At 42.9% G+C, this 18,405-nt stretch overlaps 1 protein-coding gene across 6 annotated transcripts; it reads left to right on the top strand.

Annotated features, from left to right (window-relative positions):
- Positions 1 to 1,712: 1,712 nt before the first annotated feature.
- On the top strand, positions 1,713 to 17,752 carry AMZ2 (archaelysin family metallopeptidase 2). 6 transcript variants are annotated; one of them, XR_004904847.1, is made up of 9 exons: positions 1,756 to 1,806; positions 2,284 to 2,343; positions 3,279 to 3,561; positions 3,848 to 4,021; positions 4,104 to 4,232; positions 6,645 to 6,808; positions 7,951 to 8,127; positions 9,077 to 9,522; positions 12,494 to 17,752. XR_004904847.1 is itself a non-coding variant. In XM_028521038.2 (8 exons), exons 3-8 carry the CDS (start codon positions 3,279 to 3,281, stop codon positions 9,254 to 9,256), a joined length of 1,107 nt encoding a protein of 368 aa, XP_028376839.1. In that variant the 5' UTR covers positions 1,766 to 1,806; positions 2,284 to 2,343; the 3' UTR covers positions 9,257 to 9,646. The 6 variants fall into 6 exon arrangements, 5 of the variants coding, with proteins under 5 accessions (XP_035889350.1, XP_028376839.1, XP_035889349.1 ...); XM_028521038.2 differs by lacking the exon at positions 12,494 to 17,752 and having other exon boundaries at positions 1,766 to 1,806; positions 9,077 to 9,646; XM_036033457.1 differs by lacking the exons at positions 2,284 to 2,343; positions 12,494 to 17,752 and having other exon boundaries at positions 1,713 to 1,806; positions 9,077 to 9,646.
- The last annotated feature ends 653 nt before the right edge of the window (positions 17,753 to 18,405 follow it).

Below are 18,405 nucleotides of genomic sequence, written 5' to 3'. Positions count from 1 at the left end.
AGACTGCTGCACCAATGTCCACAGTTTGCAATTTTGAGAATAGGCATGGTATGAATACATTTCATGGAAGAATGGATTCAGGTAAGGGTGGATATGAACACTCTGTTCAGAGAATGAATGTTGAGATTTCAAGATCCAGGAGGATGAACAAATGAGAGGCTGAGGCAATCAATGGAGTTTCAAAGATCAAACATTTACGTAGTCAATGTCCTCCAAGGGGAGTCAACGAGTGGTTAAGGGTGGAGAAGATAACAATTAGACAAGTGCTGAGGTCGTTAAGAAAGAGAGAGAGAGTGTGTGTGTTTCCTTTTTGGAGCTTGGGAAAAGGAATTTGGATGAAGAACTACTGGAGTATGGTAAAATATCCTGAACTTCAAAAGAATAGAGATTACTTTGTAGTGGTAGGACAATGGCTTGGAAATGAAAAACGGCTTAGGAAGTACGTTTGAGTGAAGGTTGAGAGGGAGGAAGTGATGACCAGGGAGGAAGGTTGGGTGTCCTTAAGGTGAAGGTCTTGGAAGAGAACCTGTGGAAGAAAGTGGAGGTTTGAGGAACAGGTTTATAATAGAATAGGGCTTAGTGGGGTTCCTTTGCAGGAAGTTGCTAGGAGGAACTGAGTGGAGAGCATGGGACAAAACTGGAGAATGAACTGAGTTTAAGAGGAAGGAGGGTATGTAGGAGGGTGGGCTTGTTTGGAGGCCAGCCGGATGGAAGAGGGGATGCTCCTTAGGTCTCGATTTGTCCGTGGCAGTACTGAGTGGCATTAGCCAGCCTGACCATCCATGTCCTAATGTCTGATGGGCACTGGGGTGCATGAGGGGGCTGTAGAGGGGTGGGTCAGGGGACCCTCTGTTTTGATACCCTCAACTTCCCAGGGCTGAAGAGGGCCTTTGGGATGAGAGCTCTCTTCTATCCTCTCCATCCACATGCGAATCGCAAGCCCCAAGTGGTTAAGAGGCCTATCCAAGGCCACTTGTTGATATCCGCTGGGGACCTGTTCTACTTCACAGCCGCACTCTGGCAGACGCAGTGAGACACCAAGGGACGCACGTCGTGGGTGGAGAAACACAGCCGGCGGCTTTTGGCTGGGATACCGCCTCTGTGCTGCCCACGACTCTGTAGGCTGCAGCTGCACTTCGCGGTTGTGGTTGGCGCTTCCTCGCGCCCCGGCTGGCCGTTGCAATCGCTGCAACCAAATAAAGAAGCAACCAAATAAAGGAGGGAAAGTACAGTGGGTGACGGCACCAGGGAGCGTGCTGAGGCTGTGCGTCAGCCACCGGCCACGGGTGACTTATATTTGGACCGGGCTGGTTAAATTAGTCACTTTTCAAACCCACGGCTCACCAAGCACATTCACAATCAGGCAAAGTCGGGGCGCCGGTGCTGCCCCAGGGGGAACCACTGCTGCCTGACGCGGCCTCCGGAGAAGGGTGCCTCGCTCCAGCTTCCCTTGGGTCCTGCGGCCAAAGGGCATCCCTTGAGAGAATATTGGCGGCGCCCCCGCGAGGGCCAGAGGAGGAAAGGCGACCTCGGGGGCTGATTGCGGCGCCTCATCGCCCCCTGGCGACCCTCTTCTGCCCTGGGACACAAGGGCAGCGCCTGCTGCTAGAATTTGGACTCTTTGTACAATGGACAGTTGTATGCTTCGGGGCGTGGCAAGGACGTGGCGCGCTCTAAGAGGCTGGGCGTGACGGAGTGTGACGTTTCACAAGGGGCGGGGCAAAGCGCCGGCCGCTAGGCGCAAGCGCGCAGGGGCCGCCGTTGTAGGCGGGCACGCGGGCGTCATCAAAGCCTGGAGGGGCAAAGGTAGTTTTTTGTAGACGTCATAGCCGGGCCGGGGCTTCCTGGGCCGCGCTCCCCGGGTCGTGGAGGGTGGGGACCGTGGCTAGTGGTGTTCAGGGGTGAGGGTGTGGGGGTGCAGCCGCAGCGGAAGGAGGGAGAACAGCGGGCACCGCGGTGTCTTCGGGGAGGAGGGGCCGGCGCGGGAGGAGGCGCCTCAGGGAAAGAAGACGCAGCGAGAGTCCGCGGGGAATCCCCCACCCCACCCCCCGTCGGGGCGCGGGCGGCGCCCGCGAGGGCGAGCCGCAGGTGCCGGTTGCCAGAGGCAACAAGCCCCGGTGACTAACTTGTCCCGGCGGCCCGCACTGTGCAGGTTTCGGCGTGGCGGGATTGCGGGCCTGCAGCCCACGGAGGTGACCCCGTTCTGCTCCAGGGCTCCACCCAGAGTAGACTCGGGAGACTTCTTAATATCGGGCTTTAAAACGCTGTTATTTTTACTGTTAGGGTGAAGGCACCCCGCATAACACCTTCCCGACCAGGCTCTGAGATGCAGGTCCTTGAGAGGTAAACACTTGAGCGGGAGTCTTCCTTCCTAAAGGTAGGAAGAGGAGGGCACACCTGGCTTGATACTGTGTCCACTTAGAAGTCAGATTTCAGCCCGTTTGTTGGGGGCAGTGAGGACGATTCTGCGCTGGGATCGGAGCTTTGACCGTAGAGACCTCGGTTTGGGAATTTCTCCCTCACTCAGGAGCCCCCAGGATTTGGATGTCCAACCGGGAGAGCCGCTGGCTTAAATTTCCCCATCAGATATGTATCATTAAGCTGGAAAAGTCTAGATAATTAGAAAACCTAAAAAGCCTGTGATGGAAGAGCTGTTTGGCCCATTCAGACAGAAGGATGAATGAAGCTCTACCTAAAAACAGGCTGCGCATGGAAGGGACCTGCCATAGTGAGTCTGGCTTTCGGTTAGTCACTGGTGTCTTCGCCAGGGTGACCTGACCCGGAGACGGTCCTCGTCAGGGGCTGAGATGTGTCCTCAGCCTGCAGTTAAGTTACAGAACCAGCCGTCCTCACATTAGTCCTCTGTTTGGTCTCGGCCACCTTTGAGTCACATTGGGGAGGATGAGTGTTTCTCAGGTGGCCTTAATGAGTCAATTCATAATATCTGTATTATTACCCAAGTGACAGTGATCGGAAATCAGGTCATGCTCTTATGGGTTACTACTGGTTTTTTATAATGGGATCAAGGCCCGTAAGAGATGGAGGAATGAATCTCAGGATTTTCATTTTTTAAGGTACCTTCCCCAAGAAACTGACTGGAAATAGGGAAAGCAAACAGTAGTTGGGTGTGACCCCTCCAAGGCATTAGCAGTCAGTCAGTCCATTTGTGGGGGCCGGGGGGGGGGGGGTGATTAGAGACACATGTTGGGGGGTGGATAGATTAACGTCTCCAGCATGTATGTACATTTTATATTTGACTAGCTGTGTTTTCTTGGTAGATGCAAACAATACGGCACTCGGAGCAGACACTTAGAGCAGCTCTCATTTCAAAGAACCCAGTGCTTGTGTCCCAGTATGAGAAGTTGGGTGCTGCAGAAAGGCGGTTGATGAATGAAGCCTTCCGACCAGCCAGTGATCTCTTTGAACCCATTACCTTGCATTCTCAATCAGATTGGATCACCTCCCATCCTGAGCCTCCCCAAGACTTTGAAGAGTTTTTCAATGATCCTTCCAGAAAGACACCCTCTCCAGAGAAACACAGTATTTATATACAGTGTATCGGTACATATTGTTAATATGCTGGATTTGGGTTGGTTGCACAGTGGTGCTGTTGCCAGGGATAGTTTGGGCTGTTGATCTCATCTAATGGTCCAAATTTTGTAGCCAAACTGCCTTAAAAGAGGACATTTTGTTTCTAATTCATATTCACATTAATGAACGATAAAGGTGTTTTGCAAATTTAGAGTTGGTTTGTTTCTAATTCCAAATTTACAATTATAGACTGAGGTAAAGATTGAACTTTTTAATCATCCTAAAGTATGTCTTTAAATTTTCTTCTCAATTATAGGATCTCTAGGAAACACCAGAGTTATCAGTGAAGAATATATTAAATGGCTCAAGGGCTACTGTGAAGCATTTTTCTATGGCTTGACAGTAAAACTCCTAGAACCGGTTCCTGTCACTGCAACCAAGTGTTCCTTTAGAGTCAATGATAACACACAAAACCTACAAATACATGCAGGTGGGTTAAAGAACTTTAAATTGTAATTGAGTAAAGGATGTGGAGATAGATTTAAAGCACATGTATATATCTTTTTGAATAGGGCACATCCTGAAGTTCTTAAAAAAGAAGAAACCTGAAGATGCCTTCTGTATTGTGGGAATAACAATGATTGACCTTTACCCAAGAAACTCCTGGAATTTTGTCTTTGGACAGGCCTCTTTGACAGATGGTATTCCTTTTTGACATTGTTTATAGAAACTTCTTCAACTTGAGACTCTTTGGAGATGTTGAAAGAGGGAAAAAATTCCAACCAGTTGTAATTTTGATACTTACAGCTATGTTCTTCTGGTGCAGCATCATGCTGTATTAGGAGGTGTGTTGTTGATCGATTCCGATGAGCTGGGTTCTTCCCCAGGTCAGCCATTTACTATCTGTATGACCTTGAAGCTAATAATACCTGTTTCACAAGGTCATTTTGAGATAATTTACATAGAAGTGCTGGTACATAAAAAGCTATATATGCCTAACACATATATAGGCATTCTGAGCAGCATATGGGAAATCTAAGTAATTTGGTAATAAATTGAATTAAATAAATTGAGGATATTTGAACTGTCATTAATGTAAGTGAAATTTTGCTAATTGTTTTTTAACTGTTTTTGTAGTCATCATGCATAGATGGAATAACCACAGACTGCTTTATAACTGTATGCTTAACCTGTGTCTTATTTTATTTTAAAGGAATATACTTTATTTTAAAAAGTGAACTTCAATTTTACATCTGGGATATAATGAGTTTTGACTAAGTAGGAACCCTGCATGGTAATATGGAGGAGGGGAAGGATCCAGAAGAAAATAATATTTTTGCCTATTTAATTTTCTTTTTGTCTTCACTTCTGTTCTCCCATACATCCATTTTTGCTTTCATTTCTCTACCCTTGATCCCCAGGGTCTGAGATCCGTTTGAAGGGGGAAAGTCCAGGAAACTAAGGGCAGTCTGTTACTGTTCTGAGGATGATGAGTAACTGTACTGTAATGTTTGGGATTGTAATATATGAGTGCCCAAGTTACTGTCTGGATAACACCTTAGCTTCTTCCTGACAAATATTTCTATTAGATATCTCTTTGTCTTACACATTCATCAGAGGTAGGGGCCTAGGGCACTACCCCTTTATCCTCAATTCTCCATTACATTCTTATAGCCCCCCAACCTCCCCATGACCCTATCAATACATTCTCTTAGAGACTTGGGTAACTGCTGTTTTCCTGAGTTCTGTATGAGCTCACTTTCTATAGAAAATAAAGTTGTATAAGCTAAATTTTTATGTCCCCTCTTATTTTTAACCTGGTAGAGATGGAAACATTTTAAGAAATTAAAACTATTTATTGCTAGCTAATTTATCTTGTGCATTTTAGGAGGTCAGAAAGCATTTTTTTAAAATGTTTCTACTTTGTTTAAGTTTCTTAAATATTGCATCATATATGAGAAGTAGTAGTAAGCTAGCAGCATTGATCTGCTAAGCAGTGAGACAGTATCTATCTTACAAGTGACTATTCTCTAAGTTTACAGAGATTCATGTTTTTAAATTGAGAAATATTTAATTATAAAGAAAATCTATTTATAGGATTATTAGAAAAAGTGGTTCTTGCTAAAGGGATTGTAGTGCAATATGCCCACACTTCTTTGGCCAGATGAGGTTACTTGTGACACATGAGTAGATTCTGTTTTTCTTAACTTTCAGAATGCTTTCTTTTCCTAAATTTCAAATACCAGTGGACACTTTCCAAGAGTGGGCTGAGGAGCATTCTTTTTGAATCTAGTTGGATTGGACAAACTTACCATGAAATCATTTCTGTAACAAAAAATCCTTATGACTTTCCATAAACAAATTAAGGGCATAAATAAAAGTGACAACATAAACAAGTCAAATTACAAAGCAAGCTCCTTTAGAATGAGCTGAAAATCATACTCTGCCCTCCATGTGTGTGAAGATGGTTTAGACAAACCTAAGACCTAACACAGGAAGTCAGTTGCAAGGAGGTTTACTCTGGTCACCCGACCCCAGCCACACAGCAAGAGTTGTGCTGTGCTTCAGAAGCAGGGGGGAGGGGAAGAGGTTCTGTGTTCTCTCTAAAGCCATGGTCAAAACATGGTCTCCAAGGCATGGGGCAGTGGCAGGGCTCTTTTCCTCGGTAGCATGGCATGAGGGGAGGACAGGAACCTCACTGACACAGGTCCTAGAGATCTGTTCATTGTGTCCTTAAAGAGAAAACACATGAGGGTGGGGTGTTCACATGATCCTTTTCTTTATTCCTCCTGGGGTGCTCGATTTGGACTATTCTTTGAGAAAAAGACTTCTTTTGTGGGGAAACAAAACCCGTCTGGAACTTCTAATTTGTCAAGAATTTGACGTCAAGACGAGTGAGTTTTGCAGTCAGGGCAAATGGCACAGTAGAAGAAGGTTTTGATAGGGATCTGGGGCAAAATCTCCCTTTGTCTTGGGAAACCTCAAGCACACTGGCCTCTGAACACAGGCAACCAGATGTGTGTGCCCAACCGGATGCCCTAGCAGGCTCTCTTTTGGTCTTTCCTTCAGGAATCTTAACTCTCATTCTGTTGTTGCTTGTCCTTTCTCTATAGGTGTGGGGATATTCAGCTTTGCCAGGTATGGCAGTGATTTTTACAGCTCAAGCTATGAAGGCAAAGCAAAGGCATTCCAGAAAAAGTCTTCAAGTGACTATTCGGTTTTTGATGACTATTACATTCCTGCAGTGACTAGCGTTTTGCTGCTTCGGTCCTGTAAGGTGAGTTGTTTATAAAATCCAGCAGGACTATTTTTAAAGAGATCTTAGTTCTCATTCCTCTCAACTTTACATCAACACTCCTTAAGGTAGTGTTATAAATGAGTTTGTGTCATTTTGTATACTTTTGGTGGCTATTGCTTGACTGAGTTTATCAGTAAAAACAATTTAAATGGATACCTTAATGAAATTTACAGGATCTATGCCAGTTTTTTGTCTTATTAGTTACCAACAGCCCTGGCTGTTCCCACATCCTCCCCGTTACATTAATTCCAGATTCTGGTGTGAGTCAGTAACCTACCCTTTCAGGCTGCTGTGGTCATCAAGAGAGCTGCTTTGCTGGGGCCTGGAAGACTTCTGTTCCCTAGCCTCTCAAGGAGGATGGCCTTTCTTGTGGTCTCCAGGCTGCCTTCTGCTGTAGTTAGTTCTACTGGTAGTTCCTGAGGTCTACCCCACCACTGCTCTTTGGAAAGCCTTTCTCCTCGTTTTATGCGTTTTCCACAGTCAAGGTCATAGGCTTTTTGCTTTCACCTGTACTCTCTGTGGGGTTTGAGAACTACACTTCATAGAGCAGTGTTTTCAATGTATATTCCCTGCCTCAGCATCACCTCATATGGTTGTTAACATGCAGGTCAAACCCCTCCTCCCAGACCTACTGACCCTGCATCTCTGGGAAAAGGGCCCCAGAATTTAAACAACTTTTTCACTGCTCTAGAGCATTGTCTATAACGTATCAGCAGTTCACCACCCAGAGATCATTTGGCAATACGGGGAGAGATTTTGGGTTGTCACAGTTGGGGAGTGGATGCTACTAGCATCTAATAGCTAGAGGCCAGGGATGCTGCTGACCATCCTACAGGGTCAGGATAGCCTCCTTCTTTCAAACAATGACCCCAAAGTATCAGTGGTATCAAGACTGAGAATCCCTGATGCAGTGGTAAGTAAGCGGCTAGGTATAGTGAGGAAAGCAGTAACACATTTAAGGAAATGAGGGGTTAAGTCTTTGGGCAGATCGTTGAGGTGATGACTATAAGGGATTTGATTCCTATAAATTTGTTTTTTTGGAAAAGTAAGAAAAAGAAGGGGTGCATAACTGATTGTTGATAATGGTGGCACTATAAAGCTTCAATGTGAATGTCTTGCAGACTTTAACTCACGAGATTGGACACATATTTGGACTTCGACACTGCCAGTGGCTCGCATGCCTAATGCAAGGCTCCAACCACTTGGAAGAGGCTGACCGGCGCCCCCTACACCTGTGCCCTATCTGTTTACGCAAGTTGCAGTGTGCTATTGGCTTCAACATTATAGAAAGATACAAAGTAATTTGTAGTATAGTCAAAAAGGGGGAAGTGGTTATATAGGTAGTAAACTACATATTCTATTAGGCCCTTCTCTGGAGCTGTCATTTATCAGAGGAAATTAGTGCAAAGATAAGCAGGAAGCTGTGGTTAGAAAAAAGAAGGTACAAAGAAATATCCTTAAAAACTTCGACTTGCCTCTGAGTGCCTTACAGTTATAGTGCAATGAGAAATGGTGGAAGAGGTTTCTGTATTTGCCATTCATTTAAGGCAAGAGAACCTGAAGTTTCAGAACAGAATAAATATTGATATGTGTGGCAAAGTTTATTTTTAAAAACTATGTAAATATGTGGAGATGATTTACCTCACCAAATATGGGACTGAGGTATGATAGTCATTGGAGGAAAAGATTTTTAAGAAAGAAGAGACAAAGTACATAATCTCAGTGTGTGAATGTGTGTGTCCACACATGTCCACAAACAGCGATAGACACCAGTTAACTACTCATGGATACAACCATGCAGGTGACTGCAGCAGACGCCTAACGTGTCTCCATACACATTCGTCTTCCCTTAGCTGTGTGCATACTTACGTATGCATACAGTCACATCAAACAAAATCACAGTAGAATGCTTTGTGGAACATTTAGCAAGTTGAGAAAAGAAAATAATTATTTTCCTACCCCCAGAAACTGAGGATTAGTGTATTTCTTTTTAATCTTTTCTCCTATGCATACTTGTGACTGTAATTTGTAATTCGTAAGTTTGCATATTTTTGGTATATATTCTTTTAGTATGTCAGCATAAGTGTTTTTTTCATATTCATATCAATCTTTATCAAGTGGAACATCTTCGTGGGTTAATCTAAGTCACTAATTTAGAGAATCTGATTTAGAAGCCAGTGTTTTCCCCTTGTCTAAACTATTTTGCTATGGTTTGTTAAAATACTAATCTCTTTTCTTCTTTCCAAGGCACTGGTGAGGTGGATTGACGATGACTCTGCTGACACACCTCGAGTCACTCCAAAACATAGTCGCGAGGATAATGTGAATTTGCCAAAACCTGTGGAAGCCTTTAAGGAGTGGAAAGAGTGGATAATAAAATGCCTTGCTGTTGCCCAAAAATCAGAACCTTCATATAGGAGTAATTAAAATAAGTACTTGTACCTTATGCTTTCTTTTGGATCAAGTACTTCTCTGGAATAAACTGTTTACTGATCCTGTCTTGTATCAAAGTAACAGAAGAGAAGCACCTTCAAAACACTTGAACTTGAAATGAAGCTCATTTTGAATGATAAAAACTCTAAACGCTTTTGTTTTTTTAGCCTGGTCTGTGATAGCAAGCACATCCATCATATCCATTCTTCAAATATGTTTATTTATATGTCTCCTGTGAAGGCTAGGACCAGCAGTAACTAGTAAGTAAATAAATAGGGTAAACATAGCTGTGTGTGTCCCAAGAAAGGATTTTCAAACTCTAATTTCCAGGGGGTGATTTGCTTCAGTTCTTTTTTATTAAAATGAATTTCATTGATGATGCTATTACAGTTGTCCCAATTTTTTCCCCTTTTGCCCAGTACCCCCTTCCCTCCAGCAATCTCCTCCTTAGCTCATGTCATGGGTCATGCTTATAAGTTCTTTGGCTTCTGCATTTCCTATACTGTTCTTGATATCCTACTATTTTGTACCTACTAATTATGCTGCTTTAAAAAAAAGGTGTTATTTATTTATTTTATAGGGAGGGGAGAGAGGGAGAGAAACATCAATGTGTGGTTGCCTTTCATGCACCCCCTACTGTTGATGTGGCCTGAAATCCAGCATATACCCTGACTGGGAATTGAACCTGCAACCCTTTGGTTTTCAGGCTGGCGCTCAATCCACTAAGCCACACCAGCCAGGGCCCAATTATGCTTCTTAATCCCTGTACCTTTTCCCCCATTCTCCCTTTTCCTCCTCCCCCCTCCCTCTGCTCCTTCCTTCCAGCTGATAACTCCCCAAATGATCTCTATACCTATGATTCTATTCCTGTTCTGGTTGTTTATTTAGGTTTTTTTTTTAAAGCTTCAGTTGTTGATAGTCGTGAATTTGTTGCCCTTTTAATGTTCATAGTTTTCATCTTAAACAAGTTCCTTTAACATTTCATGTAATAATGGCATGGTGATGATGAACTCCTTTAGCTTTATCCTGTCTGAGAAACACTTCATCTACCCTTCTGTGCTAAATGATAGCTTTGCTGGATAGAGTAATCTAGGTTGTAAGTCCTTGCTTTTCATCACTCTGAATACTTCTTGCCAGTCCCTTCTTGCCTGCAAGGATTCTTTTGAGAAATCAAGTGATAGTCTTATGGGAGCTCCTTTGTGGGTAACTCTCTGTGTTTCTATTGCTGCTTTTAAGATTCTCTCTTTATCTTTAACCTTTGGCATTCTATTTTTTAAAAAGATTTATTTATTTTTAGAGATAAGGGAAGGGAAAGAAAAAGAGAGGGAGAGAAACATCAATGTGTGGTTGCCTCTCACGCACCCCCTACTGAGGATTTGGCCCACAACCCAGGCATGTGCCCTGACTGGGAATCAAACGTGAACATGGTTCACAGGCTGACATTCAAGCCACTGAGCCACACCAGCCAGGACATAACCTTTGGCATTTTAATCATGATGTGTCTTGGTGTGGTCCTCTTTGGGTCCAACTTGTTTGGGACTCTGTGCTTCCTGAACCTGTATGTCTTATTTCCTTTGCCAAATTGGGGATGCTTTCTTCCGTTATTTTTTTCAAATAAATTTTCAATATCTTGCTCTCCCTCTTCTCCTTCTGGCACCCCTCTGATTCGGGTGTTGGTATATTTAAAGTTGTCCCAGAGGTTCCTAAGCCTATCTTTTTTTTACATTCTTTTTTCTTTTGATTGAATGCTTTTTCCTTCCTTGTGTTACAAATCATTGGTTTGATTTTTGGCTTCCTCCTTTCCACTGTTGGTTCCTTGTATATTTTTCTTTATTTCACTTGGTGTAACCTTCATTCTGCCCTTATGTTTTTGACATACCCAATGAGTTCTTTGAGCATCCTGATCACTAGTGCTTGGAACTCTATCTGGTAGGTTGGTTATCTCTGTTTCATTTAGTTCTTTTTTCTGGGGTTTTGTTCTGTTCTTTCCTATGGGTCATATTTCTTTGTGTTCTCAATTTGGCAGCCTTCCTGTGCTTGTTTCTGTGTACTAGGTAGAGCTACTTGGACTCTTTAAAAGGCACCTGTAAATTGTGTGGGGTGGAGCTTTAGGTAATTGCAAGGGCTGGGCAACCCACTTCTCCACTCTGTGGCTCTGTGTGAATGGCAGGGCTTGGGGAGAGGACAGTGCTGCTGTCTGGCATCTGGAGGTTTGCCCAGCACTTTCCCCATTTCCGGTCACTTTACCCACTTCCCGTATGTAACTGGCACCCTTCCAGCTATTACCCTGGTGTTGAATCCCAGAGTGGGTGGGTTTGAATATGTTCTAAGTCCATGCAGGCCATTTAAACAAACTCTCTTAAAAATCTGGCAGTTTTTTCCACTGTCCCAACCCCCACTGGATTTTACAGCCAGAAGTTACGGGGATTTATCTTCCCAGAACCCTAGGCTGTGCAGTGTGGTCTGGAGCTGGGTTTACTTGCTCCCATGGTACCCCTCCCAGTTTTTATCCACCACACGTGAATGTGGGCCTGCCTGTTGCACCACCACCACCACCACCGTCTCCTCCCAGTGCCGTGCCGCATCTTCCACACTTCCCCACCCATCTCTGCAACTCTGCCCCTCCTTCCTACCTGGATGAATGTGGCTTCTTGAAATCCTTGATTGTCAGACTTCCATACAGCTTGATTTTCTGATGGTTCTGATTGTTATTTGGAGAAATAGTTGTAATTCTCTCGGTGGCTGAGCGAGGAGGTGAAGTGTGTCTACCTATGCCTCCATCTTGACCATAAGTCCTGCTTCAGTTTTCTAAAAGAGGTGCTCTCCCTCTGTGAGACCCACCAGGTCACCTTCTCCACTCACATACCTTCTCCTGTTCTCTGAACTTTCTCTACCCTCTGGGCTGCCTCACATCCGTTTTTTCTCTGCTTGTTGTCAGTTTCTATGTGAAAGAACCAACAGCTTGTTTCTGATTTTAGCAGCTTACAATGCGATCTCCTTTCTAGAATACCTGCAAGTGAAAATAAGACTGGCACTTGTACTACACCAACCTTTTGCTGGTGATGGAGGTTACCTTGCAATTGTCAGCTTTAATCAACAGTCATTTGTGAGGCTTCTTGCAAATAATTGGCTATAATGGCCCTTATGTTTGTGAGTGTTACGCTTTCCCTGTGGGCTTAGAGCAGCTGCTGGGTTTTTTCCTGCAATAATATCTCTCTCACTTCTTTGCAGTGCTTACTTGACTGGGGGAGAGAATGTGATAGCATTACCTGTGGCTGTGCCAGGAAGGACCAGGATGGCCTGATGATCATGGGTTCATTTTCGTGCTGGGGAACAGGCTAAAAACCTCAGACGGAACAAACTGCTTCTGCTTGATCAGCGTGTGCCGGTCACGGTGACGAGATGTTAGGATGGTCATCGGACTGGGTGCTAGTGAGCGGAGAGCATTTCTCCCTTTCCCATCTTAACCTCAAAGGTGAAACTTAAAGGTAATTATTGTTTCAAACTTTGAAACCCAATTTTTCCTTTGTTATCCATGCAGTATGATTTAAAGAACATTTATAACTGAATCAGTGATTTCCCTCACATCCAGTCCCCTACTTGATTAAGCCTCTAAGTCATTTAGGAAATGATGGTTTGCCATTAAATCAGTTGGGGAGTGAATGCTTGGTCATTTTGTATACTGAGAAGAGAACCCATGGAGCATGGACTTCTGTGAATTCTGTTATGGGTTCTGTTTCCCCAGTACTGTCTTTTTCCCAAATAATGTACTTTTAATTATTATTCAATCCATCCATTTAAAAATTTATTTATTTATTTTTAGACAGAGGGGAAGGGAGGGAGAAAGAGAAGGATAGAAACATCAGTGTGTGGTTGCCTCTCGCACACCCCCTACTGGGAAGCTGGCCCAAAACCCAGCATGTGTGTTGACTGGGAATCAAACTAGCCACCCTTTGGTTTGTTGACTGGTGCTCAATCCACTGGGCCACACCAGCCAGGGCTCCATCCACTGGTTTTCATTTTCCTACAAAGTAAGCGCAGGTTTAGTCCTGTAGGTTAGCATTAGTTATAACCTAAAAAGTCAAATTTGGTGAAGTGTATAAAGTGGGGTCACAATTACTTGGACAAGATGTAATGCCCATTTGTACCTGCTCTGCATTGTAAGATCAGGAAAACAGTCTGCTATTAAAAAACCAAATCATCCAGTTTTGAAACAAATCAAAAGTGGGACAAACATAAGTTTTATGTAACAGGCATTCACTTAAGTATTGTGAATAAGTACTGGGTTGATGCACTTTTGGGTAATTTCTTAGGGTTAGGTTTAAAAATATAATTATTGCAACTAAATTTTATGTCCTATCTTTATATCTTTAGAAAAATGATTTTTCACTCAGTAACAAGCAGAAATCCATGCAGATTTTGCTCTGCACATGCTGAATGAACAAGAGCTTTAAGACTAAAAAGAATTAATCATTTTCTGCTGTCTAAACACTATTTTAGAAATAGGTGACTCTGAAGTGCTGTTCACTTTGGTGCCTATGGGATTAGTAGTATCTCTCAGGTCAAGGGAAGGATTAAGTGTTAACATTTCAGTCCCCCAAGACTATTGATGGGGGGAGGGTTAAAGAGAAGAATGTGGCAAGGATTCTACTTAGGTTGTTATTCAGCGTGTTCTATTAAGTGCAAGTTCCCCGGACATGAATACTTGTAAATGTCTAACACTTTAGGACCCCAGGGCCTGAGTTGTTACCTCTTTAAAGCAAGCATGATAAAATCTGTGCAGGCAGCTGTGGGACCTCCGGCAGCCCTGCGAGCTGGCCTTTCCTTCTCAGGAAGCAGTATCACTGCCCCTGGCAGAGAGACCCAGCACAGGAGCTTGAGCCTCAGACCTCAGACTGGCAGCTGCAAGCCATCACTCCAAGCAAGCCTCCTGCTTCTGTCCCGAGGAAGTCCCTCAGCTCTCCAGAGCCGAGGATGGTGACTCCGCCTTCCCCAGCGCCAGGTACCCCTGAAGGGACCACCATCCTGCCATGCCGCACACATGTGTTTACCCTCAGTGGGCTATACCCCGGGGGGAGGCCTTGGAAAATCTGTGTGCCAGTGCAGCAGAGCAGTAAGTGGAAACACTTCTCAGGGAGAGAGCACGCACACAGTGCTTTCCAAGAGTTAGGTCTTAGTCAGTTCTTTGGTTCTGATTGATAGTCTAGAGCAGAAACATCTAATGTAATGAATATAATATGAGCCACATACATAATTTAAATTTTTCAAATGGCCTCATTAGTATATGCTAAAAGAAGCAGGTGAATATATTTTAGTCATATATTTTATTTAATCCAATATATCCTATGCTATCATTTCAACAGGTAATGAATATACAAATTATTAAGATATTTTACATTCTATTTTCATACTAAGTCTTCAAACTCTGGCTGTTTTTTTACCCATACAGCACAACTCAGTTCCCACTGAGCACATTTCAGGTGCTCAGCAGCTCCACCTGACTCATGGCTACTGTACTGGACAACCCCAGCTCTAGATTAGTACCATTTTGTAGTCTACATGGAAGGCATATGAAATTGAATGAACAGGGGAAAAAAAGCTTTCTAAAGTAAGAGGTTTTGCAGGTCCTCTGGCAGTGCAGTATGGGTTGATATTCAAGTTGCAAGGTGTGAACACTTTTGGATCTTGCCGTTAACCTCTGCGGCAGGTTGTTTTTACACTTTCTGTTGTCAAGGACCCGGTATTTCCTTTAATGTGTTTTCATTTTTGGAAATCAAAATTTTAAAGTATTAATAACGTGAGTGTTGCTGAGTCCATTTCAAAGAGAGGAAACAAGCCCACAGTAGCTAGTAAACTGTGTGCAGCGACACCAGAGGCAGAAACGGGACCATATCCCAAGTCTTCCTAATTTCATTTTTGCTGTGCTGTATTTCCACTGCGCTGCATGACCTCATAAAAAGTAAAGTATTACAAGCCAGAAACCTGCCATATTTTTACAGATTGTTTATAGAAGGGATTATAAGATTAAAGTCTTTTTTCATTTCTTTTGTCTTCAAGTGAGACCATCTGGGGTTGATCAAGGTCAGCAAAATCAGAGTACTTTGCCTTAGTACCAAGAAAGAGGTTCAGTATCCAGAACTTGCCAGTAGTTGAGGCATTAAAAAAAAAAAGTATAATGGAAAAATGTCTACTAGAAATAGGTTAAGTGAAAACAAAGGCTGCTCCAGCAAAATGTTAAAATTCAGAGCCTGCATTCTCCTTCCACCCTAGTGGTCATTTCTTCCCACTGTTTAGTCTCTGATGGATCTGTGTTTTCTTCCTTACACCTGACCTGCGTATAGAGGACATTATTGCTGGGCACTTTGAGACCCCTCTCAGACATTGGACCTGTAACAGGCTTTGAGCACAGTGCTTTGTGTCCTGTGCCCAGGCAGTCTAAATGCTTCATAGCAGCACCAGCCACTCTTGAGCTATAATCATGAATAGATATCAACTTTTTTCTCTAGCAAAAGTCAGTGAAAAGTAAAGAACTCATTCATTCATTCAACAGTGTTTTGGGAGCATTGCCTACTATGTGCCAGGCCTGCTCAACACCTTGGATATGCAGCAGTGAACAAAAAACTGGTTTCCTAATGTGATTATTGAAGAGACAGATTAATGAAATAAGTAAACATATACGTTTATAACCTAATGTCAGAGTAAAGGGTGAGTAGCAACTGGTATTTCAAATAGGATAGTCAGGAATGCCTCCTCAGGGTGACCTTTGTAGGGGACCAAATGGAAGTGTCATGTCATGTACACATTAGGGGAAGGGTGCACCAGGCAAAGGGAACCACAAATGCCAAGGCCTAATTCTTGTGGTTTCAAGGAGCAATAGGAAGGCCAGTGCAGCTAGAGTAGCAGTACCAAGGGGGAATGTAATAGCCTCCATCAGGTTGTACAGGAAGAGCCCATTGTTAAGGATTGGGTTTTCAATATGATCATGTCTGACTTGTGCTTTGAAAGGATATCATAAGGCTGCCATCTGGAAACTAGAGGCCAAGGTGTGGTGGTTGGATAGATAGCAAGAGTGGAAGCAGGTAAGCCAGCTAGAAGTTGATTGCAATAGTCCAGCTAAAGATGATACTGGCTTGGATCAGGGGTACTGGTCGTTTGACAAAGGCAGTCAGGTCCTGGATATGTTTAGGAGGTAGAGCCAACAGGATTGGTGGAGGAGCATGTTTGGAGAGCAGGATCAAGAGTTCTGTGGAGGACTTGTTATATTGGAGATGCCTCGTTGGCATGGCACCCACCTGCTGTCACATGGGCGTGTATCAGTCCAGAGCTCAGTGACACAGTCTGGACTTGGTGTGGGAGTTGACAGTGTGGAGAAGGTACTTAAAGCTTTGACTGCATTCTGGGGGCATAAGTTGCGAGGAGAGTTAGTGTGCTTGCTTTTTTTCTTGAGTTGCTGGAGAAGTATGTAAGTAATATATTGCTAGCTGCATGGCCATAGTTTGTATTATCTGTCAATAATCTTTCATGAGCTATATTTGAAAATTCACCCTGGCCAGTGTGATTCACTTGGTTGGATTGTCGTCCTGTAAACTGAATGGTTGTGGGTTTGATTCCCAGTCAGGGCACATACCCAGGGTGTGGGCTCAGTCTCTCGAGACTGTGTAGGAGAGGCAGCCAATTGTTTCTCTCTTACATCCATGTTTTTCTCCCTCCCTTCCCTTTTCCCTAAAAAAATCAGTGGGCAGGTCCTTGGGTAAGGATTAAAAAAAAACCTTTATAGATAGAGGCTTGGATTATCAGTTTTGCTATCTAATTTCCCCTTAGTCTATAGTCACTGAAGTAATTTTGATCTGGATGTGAGAGGTTTTCTTCTATGAAGAGCCAAGTTTTTCTTGTTCTGTTTGTCAGGGAGTCATTACAGAAACTGAACACAAGGGGGAGAGAGTTTCCTTACCTATGCAATAGTGGCTGGGCCACCTGTTGGAACCCTCACTTCTCTTAACCTTATATCAAAAACAAATTTGGTGACAAGGATAATGTCTCGTTTATCAATACAATGTATATTTATAGGAGATATCTTTTAACATGTAACATATATGATTTGTCTTTACATTGGTACTTCCAGTTTCTTTTATTTTTCTTGCATCAGTAAATTTATTGCAAGTAAGAATTGTATACACACACCAGGCATGTTTTTCCACATAAAAGCCAGCATTGTAATACAAATACTTAACACTTTGGCCATGAAACTCAAAGATAAAAAAAACTTCTCAAGGTATTTATATTAAGTAACTGAGTTCTTTAATATTTGTAATCTATGCTTATTTAATTATAATTTTGAAAATATAATTATATTGTTCATTATTCATTATGCTTATTGTATATGACATCTTTTCTGAAATTTTATGTCCTTCAAAATATAACTTTTCATGACTTCAAAATATCCATATGTACCTCTTAGTGATACTATTGTAAAACCAAAATTGTTTTCAAGTAGCAAGTGCTCAAGTCATACCATTCCTGATCACAGATATAAGTGATGTCCATTTTTTTTTTGTTTTGTTTTTTGTTTTTTTTCTTTTTTAATTTATTTATTTATTTTTATTTATTTTTTATTTTTTAAAATATATTTTATTGATTATGCTATTACAGTTGTCCCATTTCCCCCCTTCTCTCCCCTCCCCCCTGTACCCCCTCCCACCCACATTTCCCCCTTTAGTTCATGTCCATGTGTCATACTTATGAGTTCTTTAGTTTCTACATTTCCCGTACTATTCTTGCCCTCCCCCTATCTATTTTCAACCTACATTCTATGCTACTTATTCTCTATACCTTTTCCCCCTCTCTCCTCCTCCACCCCCCTGCTGCTAACCCTCCATGTGCCCTCCATTTCTGTGGTTCTGTTCCTGTTCTAATTGTTTACTTAGTTTCTTTTGGTTTTGCTTTAGGTGTGGTTGTTGATATTTGTGAGTTTGCTGTCCTTTTACTATACATGTCTTTTCTTTATCTTCTTTTCTTAGATAAGTCCCTTTAGCATTTCATAAAATAAGGGCTTGGTGATGATGAACTCCTTTAACTTGACCTTATCTGAGAAGCACTTTATCTGCCCTTCCATTCTAAATGAGAGCTTTGCTGGATAGAGCAAT

The sequence above is a fragment of the Phyllostomus discolor genome, chromosome 8, assembly GCF_004126475.2.
Source record: "Phyllostomus discolor isolate MPI-MPIP mPhyDis1 chromosome 8, mPhyDis1.pri.v3, whole genome shotgun sequence".
Classification (NCBI taxonomy): Eukaryota; Metazoa; Chordata; class Mammalia; order Chiroptera; family Phyllostomidae; genus Phyllostomus; species Phyllostomus discolor.
Note: the sequence above shows the minus strand (reverse complement) of the source record. Positions and strands in the feature narration are given on the sequence as shown.